Source organism: Durio zibethinus, chromosome 4 (genome assembly GCF_047325235.1).
Source record: "Durio zibethinus cultivar Kanyao isolate XHJ-2024 chromosome 4, ASM4732523v1, whole genome shotgun sequence".
Lineage (NCBI taxonomy): Eukaryota > Viridiplantae > Streptophyta > Magnoliopsida > Malvales > Malvaceae > Durio > Durio zibethinus.
Window position 1 is genome coordinate 32,944,672 of NC_143165.1, and position 16,092 is coordinate 32,960,763.

Here is a 16,092-nt window from a genome sequence, read left to right on the forward strand (position 1 = left end):
TGGCTTTTAACCTTTAAGTAGCTCTTACACATGAATGACATCCCGTAAGTTTTTTGAGAGTTTTTCTTGCTGAAAATTAGTCTAAAACAATACCCTCCTAAGAAATATGGTACCTATATGATGCATGTAGTAAAATTGAAGGTAACAAAAGAATTAAACAAATCAATAATGTAAATAAAATAAATAAATAAATAAATAAACAAACAAACAAGTATATGACCGAACAGAATATATAGTGTCTTAATTTTAGGTAATTTTCTAAAAAATGATGGTATGGCTCTATCCAAAGGCTAAGCCTTATGGCTCACTATATGTCGGGTTAAGATTTACGTGTCTAAAGATTCCTAGACTATTTCTCACATCATTGTCCATTATAGACTAGTAAGATTCCCCGATCCTTATCCATTATGGGCTATTAACAGAAAGGGTTCAATCTAAGTGGAAGTGTTTCGCTAGCAAATGAGGAGGTTATCACCTCACGAGAACGTAGCTACTTCACTTTCTCCTAAAAGGAATAGAGCCTGAGTCTAGAGCTCATACATACAAATGAATATACAAAATGTGTGTAAAGTGATGTATTAATCAAAATAACATAAATAAATCATAAACACAAAACCAAAATAAAGTAATAACTAACATACAATTTATTTTATTTATTAATATATATTTTTTAAAAAATTAAAATAAAGGGAATTAAATTAAATATCAAATAAAACCAATTAAATCCAACCACTATTAATAGCCCATAATTAAAAGTTTAGCTTGATTCTCAAAAGTTTCAAGTGAAGTTGCCAAGCTGTCGTAACGATTTTGAGACCGCCAGACATAAAAAAAAAAAAAATTTTAACTCGAAAAAGATATAAAGAGTCACCACTAATCTTTTTTAGGATGTGATTGGCCACCCAAAAGTTTATCTTTTAAATAAACCTATAAAAACAGGTTTAAAGTTTATCAAAAAGATAAATTTCGGTCTTTGAAAACTAGGTTGTGTCCAAGAGTCAGTTACGTATGGGGAAGGATTAGCACTCTCAAAACGCCCAAAAATTGGTACCAATTAATTATACACTATTTTCGATGTTGGATGAAATAGTTTTAATTTAAAATTTAATAATAATCCCTTTCACTTTTTTTTTTAAAAAAAGAAATTTTGCTAAAAACTCTTTATTTAGGAATATTGAAAAAAATTTAAGTTAAAAAATTATTTTAAAATTTTTCAACATCTAGGCAGAATTTAAAATAATTTTTTTCAGTTAAAATTTAACACAATAATCTTTAAAATGAAATAACACTCTTTATAGAAGATAATTTTTGGTGACTCTCCAACATCTAGGCAGAGTACCAAAAATTATTTTCTTCAAAATGTTATTTTTGTTTTATTTTATAATATCATAATTTTTTTAAAAAATTGTTATCGTCTTTTTTTATTATAAAACATTTTATCATTAAGTAGTAAACAAAAATTAAAGATAGCAGAATGCAAACGATTGCCAACGATAACATGCTAACATATGTATGCCAATGAATGTTATATAAGATGAAATGCAATTTTAAAGTTGGGCTCTTAAATATAATGAGACCACTCCGACTCTCCAACATCTAGGCAGAGCTTAGGTGCAACTGTTTATATTTAAGATTCCATTTTTATTAGTATACTTTTATTATTAATTAGTTGTTAACCCCATTGTTAAAGCAAATTAAGGACCCACCTGAAAAACTTAATTGAATAAAATTTCTTAAATACCCTATTATCTAGGCAACATTCGAGAACAAATTATTCCATTTAAGATTTTCACACGCATCCTTAGAGTTTTGAAATAGATTTAGGTAGAGGTTTTAAGATTTGGTGACTTTTAGGCAATGATTTGGATTTTGTACCAAAATTGGGGTTTTCAGAATTTTGGATTTTAAGGTTTTGGATTTTAGGGTTTAGGATTTTGGATTTTAGGGTTTCAATTTTGGGGTTTAAGGTTTCGAGTTTTAGTTTTAAGGTTTTGAAGGTTTAGGGTTTCAATTTTGGGGTTTAGAGGTTTTAGGGTTTAGTTTCAAGTTTAGAAGATTTAGGGTTTCAATTTTAGGGTTTGAGATTTTAGGATTTCAATTTTAGAATTTGATGTTTTAGGGTTTCGATTTTAAGATTTGAGGTTTATGGTTTGGGGTTTTGATTTTATGGTTTTAGGGTTTCGATTTCAAGGTTTAAAGGTTTTAGGGTTTAGTTTTAGGGTTTTGAGTGTTTAGAGTTTCAATTTTGAGGTTTTGATTTTTGAATTTAAAAAAAATGCAACATCTCTAAAAATTTCCAACATCTAGGCGGACTTTTGGAGTAAGTTCGATTTTTATGATTTTTTGAAAAACTATTTAAAAATTTTTTATGAAAATCTATTATTAATTATATTACTAATTTATTTAGTATTTCTTTTATAATAATAATAATTATCCAATATCTAGGCGAAATTATCATTATTTAAAGCACAATTACAATCCCTCCAATATCTAAACAGAAAAATTTTCTTGTTACTAGTTCATCTTATAATTATTTTATATATATTTTTTATTATCATTTTATATATTTTATTATTATTTATTTATTTGTATTTAATACTTGGGTTATTATTTAAAAAAAAAAACTAAGTTTTGAAATCATTTTTACTAATGTTGTTATTATCATATTATTATTATTATTATTATTATTATTATTATTATAAAAAAATTTATTTTGATAAAGTCTAAAAATTTTCATGTATGCATAAATAACAACAATTAAACTAAAAATAATATAAATAATATACATATGTACAAAATCAAAATCAAAATCAAAAAAAAAATTACCTGAACTGAATTGGTCAACGGTCGATCTAGTTGGTCCAAAAATTCGATGGTTCAAACCGGTTCAGACCGATTCGCTGACGATTCATCTGGACTAACTGAAGGCTGGCTAAAATGAGTTGGTGGGTCGATTTGTGCATATCTCAAGTTAGGTCACAAGCACATGCGAATCCTCCTTATGTTTAAAACGGCATCGTTTTGCTTTTTTGTTTTTCTATATAAAGTCAACTCTTTTTTTTAGTTGATTTAACCTTTCCTCCAAAAACAATTCCAACTTCAAAAGTTCTCTTTGGCTTAGCCGGAGTCTGGCATCGTACTGTCGCACCAGTCGTTGGTTGAGTTGTCGTCGGAGACTGCTACTGATTGTCACCAATGATCGAAAAATATCAAAAAACCTTCAGAGATTCTTATTGACCTGATCTTTCTAGATCCGATCTTCTTTTCACCAAAAATAGGCTCGATCATCATAGATCTGGCTTTTAAGTTTCGGTCTCTTTTTTGTGTTTTTTTTTTGTTTAAACAAAGTTGATGATGGATCTTTTGCTTGTTTGCAAGGGGCTTCAGCATTGAGGTTCCTCCCTAAGGGGATGACTATGTTGCCTTTTTTTTATTGGTTTTTTGTATATATTTTTTGGTCAACTTTCAATTTGGGTTAGATGTTTAAGAGATTTAGAGTTTCGGGTTGTGGAAAAGCTTGGGATTTTTTTGGCGTAAAGAAATTGGGGTTTTTGGGTGCTTGAAGATGTGTCTGAAAGAGAGGCTGAAAAGGGATGAAGCTAGGTTCTTTATAGGGTTGGGTCTATGTCTAGGATAGTGGGTGGTCTAGGGGCTGTAGAATGTGGCTATAGGAACGGCTGTAGGGGTGGCTATAGGGCTCTGGTGAAGAGGGTGGCCGGTTTGGTGGCTGGTCTAAGGTGCATGGTGATGGTCACAAGGGTGACTGGACAAGCTGGTGGCAGGGCAGCTAAATAGGCTGGTGCCATGTACGGCACCATGCCTATCCCCGTCCCATCCATTTTTTTTTTAATATTATTTTTTTTTTAATTTTTTTGTTTGTGTTTAATTAATAAATTAATATTAATGTAAAATGAAATAAAATAAAATAAATAAAAGATAAGTGGGCTTTGGCTTAAAGAATGAAATTGGATTTTAGGCCTAGTTGAATCGAATTGGGCTTGGAGCCCAGTTAAGTCAAAATTGAGCTTGGAGCCCAATTGAATTGGAATTAGGTCTGGGTTTGAAAACCCAATACATGTGATGAATTTTAAATCGAGATTCAACTAAAAATCGAACAAATTTTATGGCTACATTCTTCACAAAATTTTTCTTTTTTTTTTTATTAAAAAATATTATTTAATTTTTATTTGAAAAAAATAAATTAAAACTTTATTATTAAAAAATTCTCAAAACGTTTTAGTATATTGATAATATTACAATAAATTTTTTCATTTAGAGATTTTTTAAGAATTATTATTAGGATTTTTTAATAATCTTATCTTCGAAGGCTAGTATCTTTAATTAGTTAATACAATTAACATTTATGCATTATTATATGTAACCTTATTTTTTTAAAAAAAAATTTTGTTATTTAGTTTGTTATATTTTTAATTAAAAATAATAAGTAAATGAAAATATTTTTGTATTAAATATATTTCTAAATACTCCAATATTTTGATAAGGTTTTAAAAAAAATTCTCAATCAGATATTTTTTTTTAAATTACTACTTAGATTTCTTTAATAACTTACCCTTTGAAGATTTTCAATTTTGTTTGAAAAAGATTTTTTTAACACTTTTTTCCTTTTTTTTAAATGTATATTTATATAAAAATTTAACATTTAAATGTGCATAAATAAACACATAAATATCTTAGCACAAATATACAAAAATAAAGGAAATAAATAAAAATTAACCAAAAAAGACTTCTCCAAGTTGGTCAATTCGATTTGGAGTGGTTTAGATAGATCAGACCGGTTCAATTGGTTTTCAAGCAATTTATAGGTAGTTCATGCACCTGTTCAATCAAACTAATTCAAGGGAAAGTAGCAGTAGTTGGATCTCGAGTCAGACGTGCGGATCTCGGGTCGAATTAGTTCCATGCATGGGCAACTTTTTTTTTAAGCTTATAAAACATAAAAAAAAAAATTTTATTTCATTTCAAACTTTTCCAAAAAACAAAAAAAAAAAAAAAAACCACAACTCTCTCAAAATCCAAAAGGCTTAGTTACCCCAAACCCAAAAACTAACCAATGGCCATGCACTAATCGCTATATGTCACTGTTAGCAACTGGTCGTTGGCATTGGATCTACACCAAAATACATCTAAATTTTTCTCCCGACCTCCTTTTTCTAGTTTTTCATTGGTGTTTTCGGAAAATCACCCAAACACTATAGATCTAGCTTGAAAATCCACAGGTTCAACTCCAAAAATCTCCTCTTTTCGTCACCCAAACTCCCCGATCATTCACTATGTTCTTCTACCACCCATGGCCCTTCTCGTCTCCAAAGATCTAACCTCGAAACCCCTTAGAACTAGCCTAATTTGAAACTTTTCTTTCTCTTCAACCTTTTTACAATTTTTTTTTATTTTTCTCTCTTGTTGTTATGTTTCTACTACTTCTTCTAAGAGGAATGGGCTTCTTTGCTTGTTTGTTTTTTATGTTTTTCTCATGTCTAATTGTTATGAGTTTCAGTTGGATTATTTTTTGGGCCTTTTTTTAGCTCAACTGTTCCCTTCGAGGATGTGAGTTTTGGTTATTTGGGTTGTGTAAATTTTTTTTGTTTGTTTTGGTGGTTTTTAACAAGGATAAGTGGTATTGTGGGGTTAGATTTTAGTATTCGGTTGTTGGGGATGGTAGATTGCAGTGGGTGATGGTTTGGCTACAATATTATTTGGTGGAGAGTGGTGTGGCTTGTGGTGGTAGGCGATGGTTTAGGCAGTGTTGTTGTTGGCAAAGGGCCTCGACAAAATTGGGATTTTTATTTTCATTTTTGTCAAAAAATAACCCCCTTCTCACGTCATTTGAAAGGCTCCATTTTGTAGGGTTCAATTAGGATGAATCACAAATTTTCAGGGATTTGAATCTTTGATTTTCTAGACTTGGGAGATTGGTAGGTGGTTAGCAGCTAAAATTCAGCTGCCATGGTGGCTATAAGGTGGCTATAAGGTGGCTCTGCAATGGTAAAAGGGTTGCTGTAGGAGGAAAAACTGATGAAGTTCCTTAGGTAAAGTTAATGAAATTTCTTATTAGAAACGATTAAATAAAAATAAAAATTAATAGATATAAAAATTTCATTACATAAATTAAGTGTACAAATTTTAAAAAAATAATAATAAATTTTGATATATATTTTTATTAGATATTTTTAGTAAAACTATTAACAAAATTTTTATCGTTAAATAGATTTGATAATTTAAAATACGATACGATCATATGATACAAAAATAATACGAATAAAAGACACAGAGATAATATAACTTAAAATTTTAAAAAAATCATAAATAAATTTAATAAAATTAAAAATTTATTTTTTATATTTTTGTATCAAGATTAAAAACTTATTTTTTATATTTTTATATCAAGATAAACTGTAACGATTAATTTTAATATAAAATATGATACAAATATAATATTTTATATAAAATGATAACATAAATTATCAAGTTTATCGTTAAATAAATATCAATAAAATTTAAATTATAAATAATATTTTGAATAATTTTTTTATATATTATTAACTTTTACATTAAATTTTATTAATTTATCGATTTTAAATATTTACTAAAATTTTTATTATATTACTTTTTTTAAAAAAATTCATAAATTTCACTTAAAAAATTTCATGTAACTTCTACTCTCGTCCAAGGGCTGGATAGTGCCGTGCACTTTCCCTCGTTTCTTTTATTATTATTATTATTATTATTACAAATCAAATTTATTTTAATGAATTTGGCCCTAATATTGAATTTGGGCTAGCAATCCCATCAAACCCTTGGGCTTTTAATGTAATTTAAAATGAATCGGATCATAAACTCAAAAAACCGAAAACAAAATTCAATTGAGCATTAAATGGATTCAGTAAATTTTGAATATAAATTCAAAAGTCAAATTAATTTAGAGTACGAAATTATTAAATTAAACAAAATTATGTCTATAATTATTATTAGATTTATTAAATTTTTTAATTTAATTTCATCAAAAACTTAGAAGTCCATTTCATTGTTTCTTTCTAAAGTCTTTCATATGGTCAAACTTGTCAGCTCAAATTTTTTGTAATTAAAATGAAAGATCAGTTATATTCATTAAAATTGATATTTGAAAGTTGCAAGTATGAAAGAACTTATATGCATCATATCCTCTTAAATAAAAAAATTAACTAAACCTAAAAAATGACATATTAGCGAAAACTTTTTTTATTAAAAATATGCCTTCTACTTCCATTCCATGTTGAGGTTTCTCCATTGGCGCAAAGCAATTATGAACAAGTTTGCCTTTTGCTGGACAAGTAGTCAACCTGAAGGAAAAAAAAAACACTTTCCGCCTCCAAGTAATTTTATTTCCCCAACAGAAACATGTGAGTAAATTATTTGGTCCTAGGAATCCTGTGGGTAGTTATATCATCAAAGGAAATGGCTTGTAATTTAAGAAGTTTGCACTACGAAACAAAGCTATGGTCCCTTTTAAAATCACACAGCCATGAGATCGTGAGGTGAGCGCCATTGGCATCCAGCCACCCACGCATCTTTATCTTCATGTCCACGGCGTGCATCAAAAGAATTGTCCATTTGTTTTAGCACCGTTGCCATCGGACAACAATGCCAAAACAGAGAGAAAACAACGTTTTATAACACAGCAAAAAATTGTGCGACAATTATGCTTTTCTATAGTGAAAACTAAGATGATAATGGTTATGCTAAATGATTCAAAAGCCGAATAGGAATAACTTTAAATAATACAATTCTTAATTAGAAGATTATCTTTTCTTGAACCATGTGAGCTCATAACCCACAGGTTCAAAATCAAAACCTGACTCTAATTTACTTTGATTTAGTCTTACAATTTTATTTCTTAAATGATGATTTATAAGTATAATTTCAAAATTTTAGATATATATATATATATATATTATAAAAAATTCTCACAAGTATATGAACCTGAGATTATAACATTACATTTATTTTCCAGTTTTTCATCATTTTCTTAACAAAAATATCTATTATTTGTAGGACCAAAGAGAGAGACAAGGCTTTGCAAATGTAGGCCGTGAAGAAGTTTCGCGTGAGAAATGGAATTTAATATTGTCATTTGAAGGCGATATGAAAAAGTTGTGATTATTAGTAAACAATGGTTACAGCTCCATAATGTTGGTATCTACAGATTTTATGTGAATAAGAAAAAATCTGTGTAGTAATAATTAATGTACACCGGTCAGCTTTCTAGTTTGTTGTCCTATGAAACGTTGAATTTATCTCCTTGAAGTATGATCTCTCCGCCCTTGAAAACCGCGTTTGAAATATCGTCCATTCCTTTTTACATCGCTCCCTTACCTGTCACCACTCCATTATTAATAGTATAAAACAAAAAAAGAAATGAGAGAAACCAAACATGAAATTGAGTTGTTATTTTATAAAATAAAATTTATAATTAGATATTTTAATTTAGTTTCATCAAATATTTTATATTATTAACTAATATTATAAATCAAAATATTAACATGATAAATATTAATTACTACAAATATGTCATATGTCATAATATTATTAATTATTTTTTTAGTATAGCTGTTTACTGTAAATAAAATTAATGTGTGAAGTAAAATACTTGATAAAAATAAATTTTGAATATTTATAAATTTTTTTATAAAATCAAAATATAAAAAATAATATAGTTCAATAACTACTTCGAACATTAACCCAATAAGAGATGGAAGGATAGATAGTTTAAAAATGGTTAAAAATGGTGCATACCCCTTGCCATGGTGCCTTCCCATTTTGTGCTTCTCCCTGCCAAAAGCAAATTATTTTTAGTACTTCATTCAAGCAAATCAAGAATCATGCAGAGAATATAAAATAAGAAGAAAAAGAAACAAGTGAGGCTAGAAGATAGAGGAAAGTTCTCATTACCTGGCTCCCAAGAGAGGGAAGAGATTGATGAACAATCCACTGGGAATCTACAACGCCTATCTTCTCATGGGCGGGCTGTTTCCAAGGGATATATCCATGTTTAGTAAAGAGATTTAGTTAATTACATCAATCACTAAACAAATTATTCTTTTGTAAGGAGTTGGGGTAACAAAACACAATACAGATAGACAAAAAACGGAAGCAACAGGCTGCTAACCTCTACACATTTTCTGAGGGCAAGATCAAGACCCCAGCCATGAACCAAGTCATTCTGCAAATTGTCCAACAAAAACAATTAAATAAATAAGTCGAAAAAATAATTGAGAATACGGCAATGTTAAAATGAACAAGTACACCCTCAATACCTGAATCATATGCCATACACACCGCCATGCATCTCGTGAGAACACAGGAGCCATTATCTCAACAAACCTACATTTATGAAGGAAAAGAGAATGCTGATATTTACTAAACCTATGGAGAATTAAGACCCGATTATAAACAATAACGCTCGAAGCTACATACGCTGCACAAGGAGGAAGATGTGGACGATTGCACCAGCCCGGTCTCTCCTCTGTTTCTCTGAACCAAAATCAGGATGAAGAAAAGTATTTATCATTCATTGAATTAATCAGAATTCAAGGATTCCTGGTATATTTGCCCCACGATTCTTACTTGTGAACTTCACAATCATCTCTTCTCTTTGTCATTTGCCAGGTTAACCGTTTATTCGGTTCCAGACCAGGCTGTGAAATCTCCAGTCCATGCTTCCTCACCAGTTTAATGTATCTGAAAAATATAATAAAAAAACATATTTTGTAAGTTTCTTTCTAAAATGAAATGGATTAAACTTGAACAAAGTATTTATTAACAAGTCCCACAATGTCCAACACTCACTTTTCTGCATTGAAATGTTCCACCCCCAAGTCCTCATCCCAGATAAATATGTAGTCATATGGTGCCACGATGTCAGGGTGTAAAAACCGCTTGGCATACCACCTAGGTAAAACAAAAATTATGAGTTAAATAAAATTTCTAAGCTACACAAATAACAACTAGTCAGTGCACTCAATCCTGCTAGCAAAAGCAGACTTGGATTTGTGAACCTATATTCTAAATACAACTACTTACCATTTAGTCTGCCTCCGAACACTCACATGTATTGCCTGCTTAGACCACTCAAACTCATCCCATTCAGTTGTTCGACCGTCATAATGAAAGAGAAGGATAGTAAAATTCTCTGAAAACTGATGGAAGCACAATTTTAGTCAAATCTTGCAATGTGCACCATACAAACACGTAGCATGCAGAAAACTCCATCCCCACCTCAGCTCTTGCCTACCTTGCATAAGTGCCATCATGCAGACACGCACAAGGACGCACATTTGTGTGTATATATAAATATATATATATCTATATATAGATAGATAGATATATATTTATATATATAGAAAGAGAGACAGAGAGAGATTATACCTTTTTAACTGCTGCATCAATATTCTTTCGTTGATCATAACCAACAGTAAATGTCACAAGATATTTTGGCGTGCTAGTCAAGTCCTGCAGATGCCAATATTGTCAAAAAACAACCAGGGTAAAAGAAAAACACACAAAATGTTTTATTCTTATCTGGATATCATTCTTTGTTAAATCTATTGACTGGTACAAGTAATAATGGTTTTTACCACATGAACTAACATTTGCCTTTCTGAGATCCTGCCAATATATTAGGCATCTAGAAAAGGCTCTATGCTGAACGAACCAAAGATACAGATAATTTTACCCCATAGCACAAGATCCTTGCTTCCCTGACAGTAATTCACTGATTCCTTTTTCCTTCTTTCCAGGCTAGAAGAAAGAAAGTAAATTCATATATCCAAGTTAACTCACTAAAGATACCAAGATACATTACTACCATCCCCCCCTCCTACACTGATATCAATGTGTCACACATTTAACACTTCTATGTATATCTGTTGTTTCAGTTATAATTTAGCATATGCCCTGGAACAAGAAGAAGCTTTGTAAAAAGAAATGTTTCCAGCAATTCCAAAAGCAATTTTTCCTTTATTGAAATTTATTCAATTGAAACCAAAGAAATTTATCTTCACATACCACATCTAAACATATTCATGTGCGCATTAGAAAGTTGAAAGAATCCAGGGTTCAAAATTAATACACTAAAGGTCCAAGAAAACACACCTCACTAGGTTTGCCCCACAATCTACGTAAGTATAAGTCTGACTCAGCTCTAACAATTCCTGGTGGTAGTCTTTCAGCACCTCGAGGATTTGATGGGACCCAAATCTGCATCACGTCATAAAGGAAGCACAAAAATATGGCAAATTAGAGTAGCACCATACCATTCAGGTCCTACAAAATCATCAAACACAAAATTTACATCATTTATGAACATGGTGATAGCAAAAGATGGATTCAAATAATGCATTCAGATATGCCAGCAATAAATTAAAGCAATGTCTACCATACTACCACATAATACAAGCACAATTCATGCATGGGTATAAATGCGTGCACATATAGATGATACATGCTCATATGCATTCACACACAGAAACATGATAGGATAAGAATAGAGCAATGAGATGACTTCTCTCTTATATATCTAGGTGTTCTATTCAGTTTCCCTGATGTATAATCATATTCTACAGGTAAGCCAAGGGAACCATATATGAAGCACCAAGAGAACTATTGGGTTTAATCATTAGTTACCCAAAAGAATGAGTATAGAAAATGTCCCTGCATTCAGGAGCTTGAATGGCATGTGACCCACACTATTTCCTTGTTTTCCCAAGGAAAACCCCCCACACTCTCTTCAACAATTACATAAAGCCTATAATGCAAGCGAAACAGCTAGACTTAAATTGGGAGTGCATAAAAATAAAAGCGCACGAAAAAACTATCCACTGAATTCCACTCCCCCCTCATGAAACACAAATTTGGAAAACAAGTAACACAAGCAAAGACTAGCCAGCCTATTGAAATTTTACAGAGCAAAAGTTAGGCAAAAAGCCTGAAACCTGCTGTGAAAAACTACAGGTTATTTCCAGAACATTTTTCCACAAGTTTGATTTACTCATATTAAGCTTTAATCCAAATTAAGCATATAAGAGAATCAGTTCCAATGATTAATGCAAAACCTCTATCTCGAGCTATTGTAGAAATGCTGAGGTTAGGACAGGAGGTAAACCTTTGATGTGACATTAACAGAGCTGCCATTATTACCAATTGAAGGTGGCACAGAACTTGAACTTGAGGGGCCTGACTTTTTGTACTCAGTGTATTTGAAATCAATGGTAGTAAGAACGCTGGATGATAGATTGAGCTGCCAAATTCAGACAAAATATAAAAGTTTCATTATGTAGATGAAAAAAAAAACCATTATCAAATAGATGCATAATGATGAACATAAAGTTTGTCTACCTTTGTTAATGACAAAGTTGGGAAAGATAGTCCTATGAAGAAGCCAAAAACTATTCCAACAAATGTTGTTACAATAAGCCTCATGCTCTCATTCGGCTTTCTACTAACCGTACTGCAGTCACCAAGATGGAATAAAAGTTAAATTACTTCCACATCAAAGTAACTTTTTCCACACATACACAGATAATATGAAGTTTATTCTTTCTAATGAAGAGGCCATCATAGGTTGTGAACCTGTGTGTGAAGATCCCCATTCTATTTAAAGTTGACTGTATATTCACAACAAAACTCTGGACAATTCAGATTGCAAAAGCCTTTGAGCGTTATTTAGCAGGCATTCAGTTGCCAATTCTCCATAAAACAAAGAGAGACCCTCAGCATAAAGACCTGATGTGATCAAAATATTGTATTAAATTGATGAAGCAAAACAATAGTTACAGATAAAGTAAATTAAGAAAGATGGATACTAATAAGAACTGAGATTCAAACATTGACTTTGCAGCACCTAACTCTAAGCTGATATCCTAGTTCAATCAAATTTACTAGTTCATACAGAAAGCAGTCAACAAAAGACAAGCTAATGAGACCCTTCATACTTGCCCTAAGGATTATAATAGTATATATATTAAAAATATGCAAGAATCCCCATAAGGAGCTACTAAATACCACCTAAGAATAGTAACTCCACAAAGCAAGTAACCATGTGCTACCCATTGACAAAAGATCAGGGGGCAAACACAAAAAGCAGACATTCCAGATCCTAAATTCAATAACTCTATAATCATGTAAACTTGTGCCCTTTTTTTAACTAGAACCTAAAATCCTAAAATTGTTGAATTCAAAAAATTAAAAAGGTTGCGATACCGAGAATTTCTAGTTAAGAGCAACAACCGTGCTTGCTTACGTTGAAAGATACAGAACGAAATGATCAATAACATAAACCTGACCTAAATGTTACCTTAAAATCAGATCTTGTTCTTATAATCTTTTTTCAATTCAACCACTTGTCTACTAATTTATAATCAATAAACTTCAAACAACCACGAAAAATCTAATGAAAGAAAGAAAGAAACTGAAATACTAAGATAAGGAATCATTATTCAAATCTACTTCAAGAAAGTTTAAACGACTGAATGCTCATATCGGCTGCAGCACAGACGAAAATTTTCTCGGGAACAAACGGAAAACGAGGCTTTAAATGAATTTGAATAAATAAATAAATAAATAAAAAGAAACTACTAGCATTTACCTACCTGAACGGAAAGATGATTGCCAACAACTGAGCAAGAAATAATAGAAGCTGAAAGTGTATTTGAAAAGGACTCTCAATCACGAGAAAATCACCTCCTCCTCTTCAACTAAAAACCTGAGCAAATGATTTTATGCTTTCTATGAGAGAGTTAACTTCGTGATAGCCTTTTCTAAAGGGAAAATGATAGAAAACGAGGAGGGAAAAAGACTTGAAACTGAACGAGAAATTTCAATTTCCCGGGGAAAAATAAAAGGAAAAAAATCTCTCTCCTTTGATCCTGTGATTTTATAAAAGCAAAAAAGGAAGGACACAAAAGGTTTTAATCTTTAGACTAAATTGGGTTTTTTTTTATTTAATTTCATTGGTTGAATCGACATGAGATGAAGAGTTTCATTTTGATTTGACATTGTGAGCAAGATGCTTAAATTTCGTCGCAACTAGATTTCCTGCTAACCTATTGTTTAACTGTCTTAAATTCTTCTTGTTCCATTCTTATTCTTGTTCTGATTTAACTATGTACACATTCCAAGGAATATTTCCCAATTTTACTAGATTAGTAGGCAGGTGTGAGTACTAATCTTAATAATTTAATTCACCAAAATAAATTAAAATATATTAGTTTCGTTTAATTTATTCTATTTTGCTATTAATCGAGCAAAAAAAAAAACGATTTATCTTATTAGTTTGATTGATTATCTGTTTATAATATATATAATATAAATGTAAAATATTTTTATGTAATAATATAAATTATATATTTTATTAATAATTAAAACTGATCAAATCGATATATTTAGGTTGGTTTCAATTATTTTGATTAATCATTTTGATATAATTCAATTTAATTGGATATTTTAAATAAAATCTATTAGTTTGATTTTCAAATTTTCAAGAATCAACTTATCGACGCTCTCCCTAATAATAAGAGTATATAACTCTTAAAAACATAAGGAGTACATTTTTTTTCTTCAGTAAATGGTAATGGTAAGTAGTAAATAAAAGGTAGTATTAACTCTTGGACAAAAAAAAAACATTTTACTTTTGTTTGCCCTTTTTTTTTATTTTTTGGGATAAAAGGTGGGAATGGGATTAATTACTGGAGGTTTGTTTTTTTCTCTTTTCAAGGCTTGGAATGAAAATATGCTGAAATCCAATTCCAGTAAAGCAGATATTGGTTATTTTTTAAATATTTTTCGTTATCTAAGTTCATATCTAATTAAATAAATATAATCTGTTAAATATTTAAATTTATTAATTTATATAATTTTTTATTAAAATATAAGATAAATAAAAATTAAATTTAAAATTTAGGTTTATTTTTAATTAATAATAAATAAAAATTATTTATTAAAATTTGAATCCTTTCATAAATATAAAATTTTATATATTTTATACATGTTAACAAATAATGAATTCAAATATCTAATATTATTTATTAAATTTAAAACAAATTTCGGATAATCAAAAATATTATTTAAAATCTATTTAAATCTATTATAAATAGTAAATTTATTGTTAAAATATATTAACTATTCGTTTATAAATATTCAAATCTATTATAATCGAATCAAACAACACTAAATATATTTTTTATTTGACGTAATTCATATATAATAATATAAAATGATCAAGCGGTCATTTTCCCACAAGACGTACTCCAAAAGGGCGCTCCTTGATTGTTTTCAATAATTTACTTTTCTTACACGAGGGAGGCAACCAACGAAGAAGATGACCAAATTCTTTGACCTTTCAATTGGCCAAAGCCCCCCCGACTGACTCATTCAAGTCCAACGCTACGGAAAGGAATAAGTAGGCCGTGCTCTCTTTGGTTCACCAAAATTAAAACCTTGCCCCATGCTTCTCTCATAATTCGCCTAAATATCCTTTTTTTTTTTTGTTGTCGTCTCCATCTCAATCCTGCGTTCGGTTTGACTTTCTGTGAGATTTTCATCAAATCTTATAACACTTTCGTAATGCTTTGGTAAGGGATGAGTATCATCAAGACTTGTGCTGCTCCAAGGAGCTGTGACCATCTGAAAATCAGGTGGTGAATAGTAAAAATGTAATCGAATTAAGTCGAATTGATATAGTAAAAAGTTTAAATTCGAATATGATTTTTAATTCGTGATTCGATATTCGATTTGAATTCAATCAAATTTTATGTTTTTAATTCGAGCTCGATTTGTAATCGAAATTAAATTATTCAAGCTCACTCAATTAAATATGATTAAGTTCGTGAGCTACTCAAGTCGGGTATAAAAATATTTGAACTCGATTCGATCGATGAATCGTGCTATTCGAGCTCCACTCAATAATAATCTAATCGAATTCGAATTTTATTCGAATCGAACCCTAATAATTTACGAGTACTAATATATCATTTATATTTATAATTGATAGTTTGTTATGCCGCTTAACAAGATGCAGGGCTTGTGATGGAGATATCATTG

At 30.1% G+C, this 16,092-nt stretch overlaps 1 protein-coding gene across 1 annotated transcript; it reads right to left on the reverse strand.

Annotated features, from left to right (window-relative positions):
• Positions 1–8,140: 8,140 nt before the first annotated feature.
• Positions 8,141–14,104, reverse strand: LOC111287500 (uncharacterized). The gene is made up of 15 exons (XM_022878108.2): positions 13,644–14,104; positions 12,625–12,777; positions 12,391–12,502; positions 12,158–12,292; positions 11,149–11,253; positions 10,423–10,506; positions 10,078–10,193; positions 9,844–9,945; positions 9,622–9,735; positions 9,472–9,528; positions 9,312–9,378; positions 9,164–9,217; positions 8,947–9,021; positions 8,791–8,826; positions 8,141–8,370 (listed from the first exon to the last, which is right to left on the reverse strand). The coding sequence occupies exons 2-15, from the start codon at positions 12,642–12,644 to the stop codon at positions 8,260–8,262; spliced, it is 1,188 nt and encodes a 395-aa protein (XP_022733843.2). The 5' UTR covers positions 12,645–12,777; positions 13,644–14,104; the 3' UTR covers positions 8,141–8,259.
• Positions 14,105–16,092: the final 1,988 nt, after the last annotated feature.